Source organism: Trichomycterus rosablanca, chromosome 1, assembly GCF_030014385.1.
Source record: "Trichomycterus rosablanca isolate fTriRos1 chromosome 1, fTriRos1.hap1, whole genome shotgun sequence".
Lineage (NCBI taxonomy): Eukaryota > Metazoa > Chordata > Actinopteri > Siluriformes > Trichomycteridae > Trichomycterus > Trichomycterus rosablanca.
In genome coordinates, this window is record NC_085988.1 from 33,427,924 (window position 1) to 33,446,213 (window position 18,290).

General features: G+C 36.3%; 2 protein-coding genes across 2 annotated transcripts in view; one reads left to right on the forward strand and one right to left on the reverse strand.

The window, feature by feature from the left end:
* Nucleotides 1–2,470: 2,470 nt before the first annotated feature.
* Nucleotides 2,471–9,729, forward strand: svip (small VCP interacting protein). Its single transcript, XM_063001932.1, has 4 exons — nt 2,471–2,909; nt 7,269–7,319; nt 8,802–8,915; nt 9,003–9,729. The coding sequence occupies exons 1-4, from the start codon at nt 2,847–2,849 to the stop codon at nt 9,015–9,017; spliced, it is 243 nt and encodes an 80-aa protein (XP_062858002.1). The 5' UTR covers nt 2,471–2,846; the 3' UTR covers nt 9,018–9,729.
* A 2,447-nt stretch (nt 9,730–12,176) lies between these two features.
* LOC134320527 (growth arrest-specific protein 2) overlaps nt 12,177–18,290 on the reverse strand; it is a 32,171-nt gene continuing 26,057 nt past the window's right edge. The window contains exon 8 of the mRNA XM_063001941.1: nt 12,177–12,424. Coding sequence (XP_062858011.1) covers nt 12,215–12,424 — 210 coding nt within the window. The 3' untranslated portion in view covers nt 12,177–12,214. The remainder of the gene's footprint in view (nt 12,425–18,290) is intronic.

An 18,290-nucleotide genomic window follows, 5' to 3' on the forward strand; every position in this document is an offset into this window, starting at 1 on the left:
CCGTCCACCCAGAAATCAGTTCTCAGACCTGTTTAACAATCACACACCGCCATCCTTCCGTCTCACCGTCGACGTCTTATTCCTCCTTGCTTTTCAAGGATAGATATATGTTACTGACACCTAGTGTCAGTTCCTAAAAATGAATAATGAAAATAAAGCTAAATGTAGATAGAGGGCTGCGTCGCTCCCACCCATGCATTGTATAAATAAACACAGTTTACAGTCTTTTTAAATCCAATTCGTTCCAGTTATTCTCCAGGCCACCCAAAGAGAATGGGTCCCAGCTGAGTCTGGTTCCTCTCAAGGGTTCTCCCTTTTTATTTAATTTTACCCTCGGCTTGCTCGACAGGGGGTTTTGGTCTGTCGGTTCTGGATGCTGGGAAGTTGCTTTAAAACAATATCTGTTGTAAACAGCGCTATACAAATAACATTTAAGTTTATTGCACAGCCGTTTCAGCTCTTATACTAATAACATTCTGGTGCTGATGTGCCAGGAGATTATTTCTTTATTCTTGAAACCGATACGAAAAAAGTTTAACAAATCTTCAAAGTTCCTCATTTTAATACGAGGAGGTTGCTGTCTTCCCTTTACACACCCTTTGGCCATAACTTTATTCTCGAAATATTATGACTTTATTTTCAAAAAAATTTGACGTTATTCTCAAAATATTACTATTTAATTCTTAAAATATTAAAATTTTATTTTCAAAATATTATGACTTTATTCTCAAATATTATAACTTTATTTTCAAAATGTTGCTATTTAATTCTTAAAATATTACGATTTTTTTTTCGAAATATTATAACTTTATTCTCAAAATATTACTATTTAATTCTTAAAATATTACAATTTTATTTTCAAAATATTAAGACTTTATTCTTGAAATATTATAACTTTATTTTCAAAATATTACTATTAAATTCTTAAAATATTACGATTTTATTTTTGAAATATTACAACTTTATTCTCGAAATATTATAACTTTATTTTCAAAATATTACTATTAAATTCTTAAAATATTATGATTTTATTTTTGAAATATTACAACTTTATTCTCAAATTATTACTATTTAATTCTCAAAATATTATGACTTTATTTTTGAAATATTATAACTTTATTCTCAAAATATTACTATTTAATTCTCAAAATATTATGACGTTATTCTCAAAATTTTAAGATTTTATTTTCGAAATATTACAACCTTATTCTCGACACATTTTAATTTTATTCTCGAAATATTACGATTTTATTCTCGAAATCTTACCTTATTCTTTACACATTTTAATTTTATTCTCTAAATATTAAGATTTTATTCTCGAAATCTTACCTTATTCTCTACACATTTAAATTTTATTCTCTAAATATTACGATTTTATTCTCGAAATATTACCTTATTCTCTACACATTTAAATTTTATTCTCTAAATATTACGATTTTATTCTCTAAATACTACAACCATATTCTCTACACATTTTTGAAATAGTATGACTTCTCTAAATATTACTATGTAATTCTTAAAATATTACGACTTTATTCTTGAAATATTATAACTTTATTCTCGAAATATTACAATTTTATTCTCAAAATATTACGACTTTATTCTCAAAATATTAAATACTATTTAATTCTCAAAATATAAAAATTGTATTTTTGAAATATTACGACTTTATTCTTGAAATATTATGCCATTATTCTCAAAATTTTAAGATTTTATTCTCAAACTTTTAAGATTTTATTTTCGAAATTTTACAACCTTATTCTTGACACATTTCGATTTTATTCTCGAAATATTACAACCTTATTCTCAACATATTACGACTTTATTTCTGAAATAGTATGACATTATTCTCTAAATATTACGATTTTATTTTCGAAATAATACGACTTTATTTTCGAAATATTATGACTTTATTTTTGAAGTCATCTTTTTATGTAACAGTTGCCCTAAAACGGTGGGACCGGGTCAGCCCAGTGACGGTATACAGTTTACATCCCCCTTCACCAGACGTAAGGCTAAACATGCCTTTGTCCTAACCTTTTTTCAAATTTTAAATGCGTTTATATTAACAAAATACAGTAATCCGTGAAAACATTGGAAATCTTTTATTTCTACTTTCATCAGTTACATATTCAAGAGAATTAACAAATCACTGATTCCTCTATGTGAGTGTCCTAACTTTTCTGGCAATAGGATGTGTATACAGCATATGTCAAACAAAAGCAACAAAAGCATTCTAATCTAACGACTAAATTGTCCTAATATGTGAGTGTGGGATGTCCTGCGGTGGCTTGACGACCTGTATTTCGGTCTTGCGGGCCCACAGCGACCCTAAAAAACCTCTCAGGTACTGAGGATGACTAAATGAATGATTTGCTCATCCTTACCACTATGTGGCGGTGTTGGGTTACACAGAAAAGCTGCTCTTTTTTCGACATCCATAACGGGACTATCAGTGCACCAGCCTGTCAACTGACGAATTTTGCAGCTTTTATTCGCTTAAAAATCTGCTGTCTTTTTTATAATATAATATAAATCTGTTCATTTTTACCAGATGTCAGATCGTATAAAATCAAGGTTTGATGTAGATTAAAATAACTTTTGTGATTAGAAGTACAGTAGTGTGTTAGCATTAGAGTTAGCGAGTTAGCTCCTGTGAGTGTTTACATTGCTAGGGACCAGTACCCTCAGTTCGCGGTTAGTGTAGTTAGCTGTAGCATACAAAAGCTGTTTCATGCTTTTTACAGTTTATGTAGTAAGTGTTGTTGTAGTTGGAAACAGTGGAGGTTACTGAGCTGAGTGCTGTCAGTAAGTGTGCTGGCTGGTTATAACTTGTTGTGTTCACTATGGGGATGTGTCTGCCCTGCTTGGGTGGAGCAGCAGACGATGTGGTAGAAACTCCTGATCCTGTAAGTACATCATGCTCTTATGTCTTTATTTTTCTTACATCTAGCTCATAGTTAAAGGTCATTTTTACACTCTGCAACTCCCTTTATCCATTTTTATCTATACGGTTGAAGTCAAAATTTACTAACACTTCTAGGGAACGTACAGTTAAGGGAGTGACCACTTTTGGTATTTAATATTTTGTGCAGAGCATGCATGCAAACAATGTATTTTTATGTACATTATGTAGCTTAAAGAATGTGTTAAATCTTGCTTATTACTAAGTTAACCAGCAAACTACGTGGCCACGAGGTTGTCTGTAAAACGTGTAACCAACCATATATAGTAACAATGCCCCCAACGTTCCAGTCTACTTCAGCTCATATTAATATGTTTATATGTTTATAATCTACAAGTTCATTTGTCAGTCATGTTAAAACAGTAAAAGTAAAATTATTTACAGATAAATAAATGAACAAGTCATGTTTTGTATGCCATATTATGTGAATTAGCATCTGTAGTAGGAATGTATCGATACACTCTACCCACGATGCGATACGATTTACGATACTGGGTTCACGATACGATTTTTTCCCCGATTCTTTTTTAAACAAAATGAAATTGAAGACAAATTATGACAAAGTTTCCTTTTATTATTTCTCTTATTAAAATAAAATAAAATACTATATTTGTGCTTATCTTTTAATTATCTAAATAATGAATGCCCTTTTATTTCTGAGGTAGGTACAACTATGCCAAATAATGCTTATTGTGTAAAATAAATAAAATTTTAAAACAAATCCAACATTATATAAATAAATGAAAAATACAAATAAAGAAAGTATCCTCACATAAATGTGAAGTGCCGTCAACCAGGTAAGGTGAATAGCGCCAGTGCCCTCTGCTGTTTAAAGTGAATATCAATTCATCTTAAATGAATAACCGATTCGAATCGTAGCACATGCGCACCGATTTTTAACTGTCTTCTGGTGCATCATTACATCCCTAATCTGTAGTTAACTACAATGGTAAATGTCATAGCCTATAGCTTTTAGTAAAATCTCTTTGTTATCTAAGAACATTACAACTTATAAATGATACCGTTGCACTTATTAAGCTTCAAGCGATTTTAAAGGGTTAGACTTACCCAAAAATAAATTTTGAAACAACAGAAAAAGCAGTCCACCTACATTTAATACATGCTCTTCGAAAACAAAAACTCCATTCCAGACAGGTGAACACAAAGTTGACGCAGGAGAGGCTATCGGTAGGTAATGCGTTAGTTATGTTGGCATAAATTCTTAACTTAAATACAATGTTGCGTTGTGGTTGTGTGTTTGCTGGGTCAAATATTTTAGCTACACCCATTTGCTCACAGATGTATAAAATCAAATATCCTGACCTCAACCCCACCACACTGATGCACTCAAGCAGCTAAATCTACTGTTTAAAGGGGTACTGTATCTGCATACTTTTGGCAATGTCGTGTATTTCAGTTGAGTGATAATCATTATTAGTGTGTAAAGTAGACAAGGATGTCTGTGAAGAAAAACCTGCTTTAAGGAAACGCCAGTGGCCGGCACAGAACCCTGACCTCAGCCCCAACGACCACTTTAAAATGAACTGGAACATCAGTTGAGGCTTACTTGACCAACATTAGTGCCCAGCCATAGAATTGCTCTTTCGACTGAAGCATTCTTAGAAGAATAAATGTTGTTATAGCTAAAAGATCACATAGAGGTCACTTTATTTTAATACCATTTGTCTTTAAAATGGGATGTCCAACAAGCTCATGGTCAGGTGTCCATGGTAAAAGGTAAAAAGTGTCATGTAAATTTTGGTCATAATTTACAATGTGTTTGAGTGTTTCCAGGGTCACAGTAGCTTTAATAATTTTTAATCAGAAGAAGGTTGGCACCAGTGTTAATTTTGACAGCAAATTTTGATTTAGTTTTAGTCATAGTCTTTTGACTAAAATGTCATTTAGTTTTAGTTGTAATTTAGTCATCTGAATTGTTTTAGTTTTAGTCTAGTTTTAGTCGACTAATTATCATAAGACTTTAGTCGACTAAATCTACAGTCGATTCAGTCGACTGAAATACATGTTTGTTTGTTTATTAGGATTTTAACGTCATGTTTTTACACATTGGTTACATTCATGACAGGAACGGTAATTACTCATTACACAAGTTTATATCGAACACAGTCATGGACAAATTTAGTGTCTTCAATTCACCTCACTTGCACGTCTTTGGACTGTGGGAGGAAACCGGAGCACCCGGAGGAAACTCACGCAGACACGAGGAGAACATGCAAACTCCACACAGAAAGGTTCCGGACTGCCCCACCTGGGGTTCGAACCCAGGACCTTCTTGCTGTGAGGCGACAGTGTTACCCACTTAGCCACCGTGCCGCCCTAAAATACATATAAAGGGTGTAAAATGTAAATGCTTTTTTATCACTTCCCTTGAATTATTTAAGTAATTATATACACTTACACAAAGTGAAACATTTTTAATCAGTTATGGAATATTATTAATGTTTGAATGTGCAATACACACAAAACCAGATTTAACTTATTTCAAACATCTTTATTTAACTGACCTTGCTTATTGAGCATAACAATAACAAAATATTAATGACCAGTAGGCCTGCTCTGCCTGAAAAATATATGCATTGTTTATAACAAATTGCATATTACATTCTTTATAAAACTGGGTACTGTAAAAGCAGCAGTGCCACACATGGTTTACACATCGTCTTGTTTTTCACGACGTCAAATGAGAAATGTGTCCATATATCGACTCTCCTCTTTCTCCCTGTTGACATTGTGGAGTTAATCTAGTTCCATGAGTAAAGACAGTTCACAGGCTAGTCTGCTCTTCCCAGGTTTAGATCAGAGCGGTAGAGAGAACAGAGTGGCGACACTCCCATAGGGAACCGTTGGAAAGGGGGCGGGACATATTTTCTGTGCAGCTTCCGGGTTGTGGAGCTCTGTATAGTTCCAAACAACCCATAGAGCCTCATTCATTTCCACTACTTATCCAGCATTTTTAGCTGTTTGTTGCTTTGTTTTAAAAAAAATAATGAATTTAATGTCATTAATATACTTAATACTGTTATTGTTTAGCATTTGCTCAGCACTAAATGTTACATGTTTATCTTAATTAATAGATATAACTGAATTTAGCTTAGTCAGCTAAGCTAAATTATTGACACGAGTCTTTTCACCTAAAATTGATTAATTAAAAGTTGATTAATCAAGAGTCTTGTTACAGAAATGATAATAAAACATCAGAGCCATAATAAATCATTATACTTTTACTTTCATACTTAAGTACATTTGAAGGTAAATTTAGTTTAGTACTTTAGTGGAGGTATTTTTACTTTTACTACTACTTTTACTGGAGTAATATTTTACCTTGGATATCTCTACTTCAACTCAGCTACATGGTTTGTGTACCTTGTCCACCACATACATTAGACAAATGAACTAGTGCATATTAATTATGAATTAATTCATGTATTACATGTAGAAATAAATTATTACTTACTCATGAAATAGATGAATGAATGCTATGTCATGTACATGCACTATAATGTTAAAGGTGCGGTAGTGTGTTTATGAACCTGTTCATTTAGTGCAGGTAAACCTTATGAATCCAGCCACATGGCTTAGTGTTTAACCAAAATGATTATTATTATGAATCCTCAGGAAAGTGAAGGGAGATTAGTTTATGTAAAAAACAAAACATAAAAAACTGTTTAAACTACTTAATGATATCGCATTATGTAATGTATGCTAATATAATGTACTGTGTGTTAACAAGAACGACCTATTAAGTCATTATAAACATCAATCTTCCACTTCATATACCAAATTGACATTAAAGCAGATGCAGTAAATGTAAAGGCAGGTGAAAATACCCAGAAATTGTACAAATGTTTATTATTTACTGTTTAATATTTCATTTACTGCTGCCTGTCCCATATGAGAACATGACAGTGCTGGGTTTGTTTGGAACTATCGGAGGGTTACATGAACCACGTGACCGCGTGGCGGCGAGATCAAGGAGTGTCGCAACTCTCTCTATCTACGGCTCTGGTTTAGATCAAATATGTGCGAGTGTGGTCTTACTGCGGTACTGCAAAAGATTAGTACTGATTGGATGGCTAATCGGCTTGTCCCGCCTCTCCTCATACGCTAAAGTAGTTCTGATTGGATCTCTTCCTTACTTCTCCCTACCTTCCACAAAACTAAATCAGTTCTGATTGGCTGTCGTCCAATGTAATTTGGCCTTCACACTAATAAAAATAAGTTACACACTTCAGACTGTAACTATAGTATTGATTTATAGTGTTCATACTGTGTCTGTTTGCAGGAAACAAGAAGACGACATTTGGCAGAAGCTGCAGAAAAGAGACAGAAGGAGGTAATGGATATATTCTACATGTATTTCAAAAGTAGTCAATTGATCCACTTTTTGATACTTATTGTACAAGGGTTGACCTGAAATACTGTGTACCAAATTTAATTAATGCAAATGAATGTTTGTGAGGTTAACATGTTACATATCACTTAAGTAAAGACAGGACACAAACTATTATGTAATTCTTTTGAATACTGGAGGTATGAGGTATCAGCTGATATCCAAATCCAATGATACATCTTTAGTTAACAGCAGAGAGAATATTTAATGATCCATACAATGTCGGTTTGCCTCCCTTGCTAAGTTTTTTTTGTTGTTGTTTAACTTTCTGACTGTTTCTACTTTTTTACTAAACATGCTGGCTACTGTCACATTAAAAAAAAACATTCAGTCATTTTTACACTAGTTCCATACACATTTCATTAAAATAATTTCCAAACTGCACATATTTTTACCTTCCATGTTTTATGCTTGCATGGATTGCAAGTGACATCAGTAACAGTTTTCTTAGACAGTTTAAGAGATTAATTTTTGTTTGGCCCTCATATACATTTTGAACCCTTCAGAGATGTTCATCAGCACACTATCAGACTGCTAGAGCAGTACGGTAAGTACAGGACTGTGTTTTGTCTTTTCATTTTGACACTGTGCTTCCTCTCAGTTTTAGCTGATAGTGGCTGATTAAAATCTTACAAGATAATGTTCTAGATTGATTTATCCACTGTTGTTTTATAAAGTCATAACATAATTGCATTTTCACTTGCTTTTTTAAAATATTTCTTGCACACAAAACTAATATTCACTTTCTTTATCTATATTGTCCTACATGCTTAGCATGGTTCTATCAAGCACAGCACACTCAATGTGATGTTTCAGATAAGTCACTGGCTGAGACTGAGTCACTTTCTTCCACTGTTTAATTCTATTTCATTCTCATCAACTGCTTTACTCTGGTCAGGGTCGCAGCAGGTCTATTTCCACTGGTAAACCTTGGGTGCAAGGCATAAATACTCTGCACAGAGTTTCGATCCATCTCAGGTCTTCATGTCTGTGTAGACGGCTGGTCGCACTGCTGAGATTCAAACCCAGATGATACGGTTGTATCATAAATAATGGTCTGCTTCCAGTCTTTTTACAACAGATTAGGGAAGCCCCCCTTCTTTTTTCTGCTTGACAGTGCCCCCATCCACAAAGCAAGGTCTAGAAAGAAATCATATGCCTATTTGGCTGATCTTTGCTGGAAAATGAACTGAAACACTGTGACATTAACCAACAACAGTGCCAACCTCAGTAACGCTCTTGTGACTGAATGATAGCAGTGAAGCTCTGCCAGAACAGAATTCTTTTATAGAAGCAAAGGTGGACCGACCAACCAACCAACCCTCCATAACAATGTCCAAGGTTTTGGAATAAGGCGCTTACCAAGCTCATATGGTCGCTTTTGTGTCTCTTGCGATGCATTTTCAAATGTTTCTGTGCTTCTAGAACATACACAGGGGTGTCAAAAACCCAGATGAATTGGAAAGGAAAAAAAAGAAACAAGAGGAGATGGAAAAACAGGCCATGAGCACATCATCCTCTGGAGGCGGCGGGCTTAGGGTAAATCAAGTCTGGAAACACATGTTAAATATTACATTAGCTATAACATTTTGGATTTTTGATATACATGATTTTCTTTCATTCCAGTGGCAGGTTGGCTAAAGCAGAATGAAGAGAAAACAACTGGCAACAACTCCCAACACTGCAGCTCAGCCTCAATGTGCAGACTGATTCACTGATAAGAGAAGGTTTCTTTACATTACTTTTGTAATCTTTTCATAAAGCTAAGCTTGTTGACTCGACCTTTTGCCAAGCGTTCTGCAAAAGACGTCACTTCAGCCTTCATAAAGCTCTGAGCAGTACCTGTCATCTTTACTATGCAAAGATGTGCCTCCAGTGGTATTATGAGCTAGCAAAGGCAGTAATGTGTGGCATTTAATTTGTATGTATTCAAGCTAAGAGACATGACGTATACATTTCAGCCACTATAGCTATACAGCTATACAATGCTAAAGTTCAACGCTCTCACACACCAGGTGCTATTTTAAAAAAGGTTCATATTTATTCAGCATTATAGAGTTGTGGCACAAATGAATATCCAGATGAATCTCATTCTAATACACAGATTTTTATCACATTTTGTAATTATTTGATGTGAATTGTTTGGCACGTTTTGCTTGCCTCATTTATTTATATGAGTAATCTTTTGATGTGTTTTGGTTGAAGGATTATAGTGCAATATAATACCTGTCAGGTTTGTGCAGAAGGCTAAATTATTAGTTATGATCTAAAAATGAAGTGGGATACTGATGGGTTATTAAGAAATATTGATTTCTTTATTGGTCTAATTGATATGTGTTAATAAACAAAATGTGCTACAAAAAGAGTACGACTTGATTTATTTTAGTGATGATAACTGAAATCAGATTAAACACATGGTAAATTCAGGGGTTATCAAAACTTTTTTATCTGTCATTTATTCATTCTTACATAACCCTAAGCATGTTTTAGGTAGGTCACTATCTGCAAACAGTTTATTACACTGCTATCACACACATGATGTGGGCACGTGCTTGTTTTTGACAGGTGGGAGGAAACACATGTGGACACAGTGAAAACGTATTGTTTGTTTATTTATTAGGATTTTAATGTCATGTTTCACACTTTTTGGTTACATTCATGACAGGAAACGGTACTTACTCATTACACAAAGTTCATCAGTTCACAAGTTTATATCGAACACAGTCATGGACAATTTAGTATTTCCAATTTACCTCACTTGCATGTCTTTGGACCGTTGGAGGAAACCGGAGCACCCAGAGGAAACCCACGCAGACATGGGGAGAACATGCAAACTCCACACAGAAAGGACCCGGACCGCCCCACCTGGGGTTCGAACCCAGGACCTTTTTGCTGTTAGGTGACAGTGCTACCCACTTAAGCCACCGTGCCACCAGTGAAAACGTATAAATCGTCAAACAGACATTGTTTTAAATTACATTTAAGGTGGCATTAAATGTGTTAAAAACTATTTCATTCAATTTAAGATTATTTGTATAGTCCCTGACTAAAACTATGGATATGGAAATTATATCCATAGTTTTAATGTGGGTATTAAAATATAAATTTACTATGTTTAACTAGGCTTGCAGAGGTCTCTATAGGATAGGTTTGCTTTCAGGCTGCATATGGCTGCAATAAGGTATGCCGACCCAAATTCTCCGCCGTGGCGACCCTTAAAAAACTACAGAAGCAGTTGTAAGAAAACAATGTAAAAACAGTTTTTACATCAGTGATACCAAATTGTTAGAATAAAGTCATGTTTATCAGACAAAACACATAACATCAAACATAAAAGAGTACTGTAAGTAGCTAGATTTTCAGCACTAAACGTCTAACAGTTGTTCCCCTATACGCTTTCTTAGTTTTGTGTTTATTAATAATCAGTAATTATTTGTATTGGTCACTTGTTTGAATTGGAGTTTACATTTTCTTAATCACTTGGTACCTACCATTAGCCAACTCATTTAATACTTTATACATGTAATAATTTGTACACATAAACAACCAAATGCTGCCTCTGAAAGCTAACCAGCTAACTGGATTAATGTAATTCTGGCACAAAATATGGCATCAAGTCTTTTAAATCAAAGATAAGTCAAAATCAAAAGATAAATGACAATAATAAGTGGCAACATTCTTGGCAGCACTAAACATGAACTTTTCTACATGAGAATGCTTGTCATTAGAAAATGGTGAATGTGACCTGTTAGCATTTGTTTACATTGTAACTGCACAAGCCAGCAGTATCACCATAAAGCAGTAACACAGTAAAGTAACAGCTGAAATTAAACGTACGTGCAGATGGTGAACAAAGATGCTGGATTCATTTTTGCCCATTTTATTCAAGAAAATGAATAAAACACTGCAGAAAAAAGATCAGGCATAACATTTGAATGATGTTAATGGCTCATCTTATATTTGATTGTCTTTGCACAAACTAAAGTCATTATTATTCTTATTATTAGTATTATGCAGGGCAGTGATAGTTCAGTGGTTAAGGTACTGGACTAGTAAACAGAAGGTTGCCGGTTCAAGCCCCGCCACCACTAAGTTGTCACTGTTGGGTCCCTGAGCAAGGCCCTTAACCCTAAATTGCTCATTGTGTAAGTCGCTTTGGATAAAAGCGTCTGCTAAATGCTGGAAATGTAAATGTATTATTCTGTATATTAAGAAAAATCATCCCAAGTAATAAAATTTCCTGCTGTTATAGTTAGCAAAGTACAAAGAACAACCAGTTTGCGTAGTACTGAAATCATATGACATAACATCCAAAATATATACATTAAAAAGTTCTGACAATATTATTCATTATGTTAAAGCTACTTCAAGTTTATACATCTGTCAAGTGTATATCATAGTTAAACAGAAATAATAACTAATCAGAAAGAATGCATCTAGACAAAATCACATTACATTACACATATAAATTTTAATCACAGGCTAGAACTGACTGCATTGTTATTGAGTTATTGCATTGTTTTGTAAGACGTGAAAAGTAACTGATTCCAGTAACTGCCCCATTACAAATAACCTGTTTCAGCACTGCTGAACTTTTTTTTTTAGATTCTTCTTAAACAAAAAGCAAAATATTTGTATAAACAAACAAAAAGGCAAGACAAAAAGAAATGCTAAATAAAATTGGATTGCAAGTCTAGGTAACTAGGTACCAAATGGTCAAGCATCATATTTTTAGAAAAGCTAATGCAAGATAATAGCTGTGCTTTACATGTCAGTAACACAGTTCAGGGATTGCGCTCAACCTCATGGCTCATTCTTGCCCTTGTATTCCTCATTTATCACTTCTTGCTTCTGTAGTGGGCTGCCACCACCAGGTAGCTATCAGGCGTTAAATCCTTGATGGTAGGAGACTTGAGGGAGATGGGTGACATTTTCCCCTCCACTCGAGAAATCTGAAGCATACGACAGGGGTCGTGTTTTAGCAGGTAACTTTCGAAGGTCTCCCAGCCCCCACCGACCCGAACCATCACATGTTTATTGTGCAGCATCTAGAGAAAGTGAGAGATCAGTGTTTATGTTTAGCCATTTCAAATGCTGTTGAGACTCAATTATTGAAACTAAAAAACTGATAAGACATCAGTTATCAGCTCCACTTACCATATAGAAGCACTTTGTAGTTCTACAATTACTGACTGTAGTCCATCTGTTTCTCTACATACTTTCTTAGCTTGCTTTCACCCTGTTCTTCAATGGTCAGGACCCCCACAGGACCACCACAGAAGAGACATTACTTGGGTGGTGGATCATTCTCAGCACTGCAGTGACACTGACACAATGGTGGTGTGTTAGTGTGTTTTGTGCTGGTATGAGCGGATAAGACACAGCAGCGCTGCTGGAGTTTTTAAACACCTCACTGTCCCTGCTGTACTAAGAATAGTTCACCAACCAAAAATTTCCAGCCAACAGTGCCCTGTGGGCAGCGTCCTGTAACCACTTTTGAAGGTCTAGAAGATGACCAACTCAAACAGCAGCAATAGATGAAAAGTAGACCAACTATGTAGGAGTGTCTAATAGAGTGGACAGTGAGTGGACACAGTATTTAAAAACTCCAGCAGTGCTGCTGTGTCTGATCCACTCATACCAGCACAACACACACTAACACACCACCACCATGTCAGTGTCACTGCAGTGCTGAGAATGATCCACCACCCAAATAATACCTGCTCTGTGGTGGTCCTGGGAGAGTCCTGAGCATTGAAGAATAACATGAAAGGGGGCTAACAAAGCATGCAGAGAAACAGATGTACTACAGTCAGTGATTGTGTAACTACAAAGTGCGTCTACATTGTAAGTGGATAAAAATAGTAAGTGTAGAAACAAGGAGGTGGTTTTAATGTTATGGCTGATCGGTATATATATATATATACTATTATATATATATATATATATATATATATATATATATACAGGGGTTGGACAAAATAACTGAAACACCTGTCATTTTAGTGTGGGAGGTTTCATGGCTAAATTGGACCAGTCTGGTGGCCAATCTTCATTAATTGCACATTGCACCAGTAAGAGCAGAGTGTGAAGGTTCAATTAGCAGGGTAAGAGCACAGTTTTGCTCAAAATATTGCAATGCACACAACATTATGGGTGACATACCAGAGTTCAAAAGAGGACAAATTGTTGGTGCACGTCTTGCTGGTGCATCTGTGACCAAGACAGCAAGTCTTTGTGATGTATCAAGAGCCACGATATCCAGGGTAATGTCAGCATACCACCAAGAAGGACAAACCACATCCAACAGGATTAACTGTGGACGCAAGAGGAAGCTGTCTGAAAGGGATGTTCGGGTGCTAACCCGGATTGTATCCAAAAAACATAAAACCACGGCTGCCCAAATCACGGCAGAATTAAATGTGCACCTCAACTCTCCTGTTTCCACCAGAACTGTCCGTCGGGAGCTCCACAGGGTCAATATACACGGCCGGGCTGCTATAGCCAAACCTTTGGTCACTCGTGCCAATGCCAAACGTCGGTTTCAATGGTGCAAGGAGCGCAAATCTTGGGCTGTGGACAATGTGAAACATGTATTGTTCTCTGATGAGTCCACCTTTACTGTTTTCCCCACATCCGGGAGAGTTACGGTGTGGAGAAGCCCCAAAGAAGCGTACCACCCAGACTGTTGCATGCCCAGAGTGAAGCATGGGGGTGGATCAGTGATGGTTTGGGCTGCCATATCATGGCATTCCCTTGGCCCAATACTTGTGCTAGATGGGCGCGTCACTGCCAAGGACTACCGAGACTACCGAACCATTCTGGAGGACCATGTGCATCCAATGGCGGTGCCGTGTATCAGGATGACAATGCACCAATACACACAGCAAGACTGGTGAAAGATTGGTTTGATGAACATGAAAGTGAAGTTGAACATCTCCCATGGCCTGCACAGTCACCAGATCTAAATATTATTGAGCCACTTTGGGGTGTTTTGGAGAAGCGAGTCAGGAAACGTTTTCCTCCACCAGCATCACGTAGTGACCTGGCCACTATCCTGCAAGAAGAATGGCTTAAAATCCCTCTGACCACTGTGCAGGACTTGTATATGTCATTTCCAAGACGAATTGACGCTGTATTGGCCGCAAAAGGAGGCCCTACACCATACTAATAAATTATTGTGGTCTAAAACCAGGTGTTTCAGTTATTTTGTCCAACCCCTGTATATTACCTGTACAAAAACTGCCTAGCCAGAACCCCTCCCCTGCCCCCTAAACAACATAGATCTGGAACAGAAAACCCTTTCTGCTTTCAATGTTCACACAGACAGTCAGTTACTAAATTCATTTTATTCTCCCTTCATCACCTCCACTTGCTTCTTCACACCCCAATTTTGGCTTTCTGTCACCAGCTGGTTCCTTCAGGCACATTTCCAAGGCTGGGTGTCATGGCAATCTCACTTACAATCCAATAAACCATGGGGTGAATAAAAAGAATGCCAATATGTCGCGTTTACTGGTTGGTTAGAAGCCAAGTTTCTATGATTATTTAATAATCCAATAATGAAAAAAGGATGAATAAAAACAAGTAGGGGTTGCTTTTACAGATTGTCATATTAGATAAACGCGTCTTTACATTAGGGGCCGCTGGGACCTGGCACCACAATATGTCGCTGTGGAGCGGTGCATGACAATATCAATATTACAAATAGTTTGCCCAGATATAAGATCGTTGTGCAACTTTTCTTTTCAAGCAATAAACATCACTGGTCAAACTGTTTTGCATTATTACAAAACGTGTTATTTTGGCTGTAGGTCAAGGCACAGATAGCACTGGGTTTCCCTGCACTGAAATGTTGCATTTGATGTGTTACTACAGTTGAAGACCACAATGATCGTACACTGCTTGACAACTCTGGATGTGATGCTCTATAGCAAGGTCATATACCAGTTTTGTGAAATCAAATGCTGTCATTGTCTGTCTGTATGTCTGTCTGTCTATCTATCTTCAAAAGATAAAAGGAAATAAACGTGGCAGCATATCTATCTATCTGTCTGTCTATCTATCTGTCTGTCTATATATATATATATCTGTCTGTCTGTCTGTCTGTCTATCATCTATCTATCTATCTATCTATCTATCTATCTATCTATCTATCTATCTATCTATCTACGTATCTATCTAAATTCAAAAGATAAAAGGAAATAAAAGTGGCAGCATATCTATCCATCTATCTATCTGTCTGTCTAAATAAAAGTTAATATGTGCATTTGTGACTCCATTGATGAGGTGCATTTGTTTGAATTCATTAAGCAAATAGATTTGAATGTAGTTTTACAGACAAGTTAGATACTGCCCAAACAAAGTTAATTGTGCCCCACCATAGACGTCACTGGTCTATATCAAATGTTGCATTACTCTTGAAGCTGAAAGCGGCATACATTCCACATCCTGCATCAGCCACAAATCCAATACACAGTTTCAGGTTAGGCTCTCAGGTACTTAGGCACTTAGGCACGCAGCTCTCTATCACGCTAGGCTGCCACCATTGAAGGTGTCTAAATAAATGAATGTTGTGGAAAAAGTACTAGCAGATGACAGTTTACTCTTTTTGAATCATTTTGTTAAATATATAATTACATTACCCTAGAACATACATTTACATTTTTGGCATTTAGCAGACGCCTTTATCAAAAGCGACTTACATTACAGTATACAGTCTAAGCAATTGAGGGTTAAGGGCCTTGCTCAAGGGCCCAACAGCAGCAACCTGGCAGTAGTGGGGCTTGAACCAGCGACCTTCTGATTACTAGTCCAGTACCTTAACCACTAGGCTACGGCTTGCCTCGTGGTTGCATTCAAGGGTGGTTGTATGCTCAGTTGCATTCAAGGGTGGTTGTATGCCCCGTTGCATTCAAGGGGGGTTGTATGCCCCGTTGCATTCAAGGGTGGTTGTATGCCCCGTTGCATTCAAGGGGGGTTGTATGCCCCGTTGCATTCAAGGGTGGTTGTATGCCCTGTGGTTGCATACTTGCCTTGCATTCAAGGGCATCATTTAAAATGCACTTAAAATTCATACATTTAGTAAACACCATTATATAATAATGCAGATTATATAAAATACATAATAATTCTATCCCTGTCAGATACAAAAAACCCACCAATGACTGTATGAATTCCTTCCCTGTACTAGTGCAAACAGCCACTGATAGACCTGATTAAACTTTTATAAAGGGCAAAATACACTAGTTGTTGTTCTCACCCTCCAATGTAGCTGCCACTTTAAAATAAAGAGCTGGCCCAGCAAAACACATTATACACCAACAACTTATCAAAAATGGGAGCTAGAGGGAAGCAGGACAAACAAAGAGCAAACAGGGACAATTTGAAGGAGAAAAAGAACATGTATCCTATATCTTTATACAGAAAATATTTTATTTTGCCCTGGGGTAGTGTAATAATATAAAACATTCATGAGGTGCTTAACAGGATGAGGGAGAGAGGTCATAAGGGTCCAAGTGTAAAAAGCCCTGAGGCTCTGCAGTCACTGGCTTAATAGGCTTTGAGTGCAGGGACAAGCTCAATCACGAAATAATTCACACAATAGAAGAGGAGGCCCAGTATTGAAGAGCCCTGATTTACGTACACCACCACTGTGCAACTCTTGTGTAATTTACTTACTCTGCTTACTCTGCAGAATATATATACAAAACATTATGACCACCCAGCCAAAGTGATGTCAAAACAGCTCTGACCTGCCTATCTCATATTGTGGATTTTTCTACAGTGCAATCTCTTCCCAGCTTTTCACTTGATCTTGAAACATTATTTGTCGGAACAGTTGACCTTCTTCCATTGCTCCAAAGTCCAGTTCTGATGTCTGCATTCTCATTGTAGGTGCTTTTTATGGTGGACTGGATTTACCATGGACACAGACTGGCCTGCAACTACATAGCTCCATACACAGAAGGGTTCAATGCAAGTTGTGTGTCACACTGTGTGGTACTGGTACCTCATCACCAGTATTACATTTTTCTGCAATTCTGTTGGTCTGTCCCAGATGTCATAGCCCTCTTGTCCTGTGGCATCTGAGTATTGGTCCCCAACAATACAAAAAAAAAGTGGTTGTCTTGTCCCTCCACAGGCCACTGTCAGAGTGCTCACCACAGTTCTTGTTACAGTTCATGTTACAGCCCATGTTGTTTTCTAATGTCTAATCTTTAAGTATTAGAAAATTGGACAGATTATAACACAATTTTTATTTGTTGGAAAAATATCCAAGGTCACAACTGTAATAGCATAAATGTTAAAATGTTAAAATGATTTAAAAATTTATTATTGCAAAACCCCAACATAATTAATATAGAAATAAAATTACTACTTATAAAAAATAGAAAGGCTCCCATTTAAACCTGATTTATTTATATACTAATGTATTAATGATAGATGAAAAATTAAAAAGATAATAACACTAAACACGTTTCTTCTGTCAATTCAAAGAACATTCAACTGACTTTTTCATTTTCATTTTCTGCAACTGAACCCAGTAGCTGTAGACAGGCTACCACCCTTTGTAACCTCTTTCAGACAGAAAAGATCCCTGGCCTTGGAAGGCATTCAAAGCATTTTCAATTGCTATTTGAAATACCTAAATGAGAGAAAAAGCTGTATTGCTACATTATCCTTTATTACCAATAACTTGGCCTTGAATTCAGCACGATATTCAAGGACAACTGGAACAAAAAGATTACTCAGTTTTGGGTAGCCAGGAAGGTTCTTATTTAATCAAAACATTCATAATTTATACAGTATATTAAAGGTAAATACTGCTTAACTTCTAACAATAAAGAAGAAAATGATGCTTTTGATGGCAGAATATATACAAATCCAGAAGGCACACTGTCCAGTATTGTT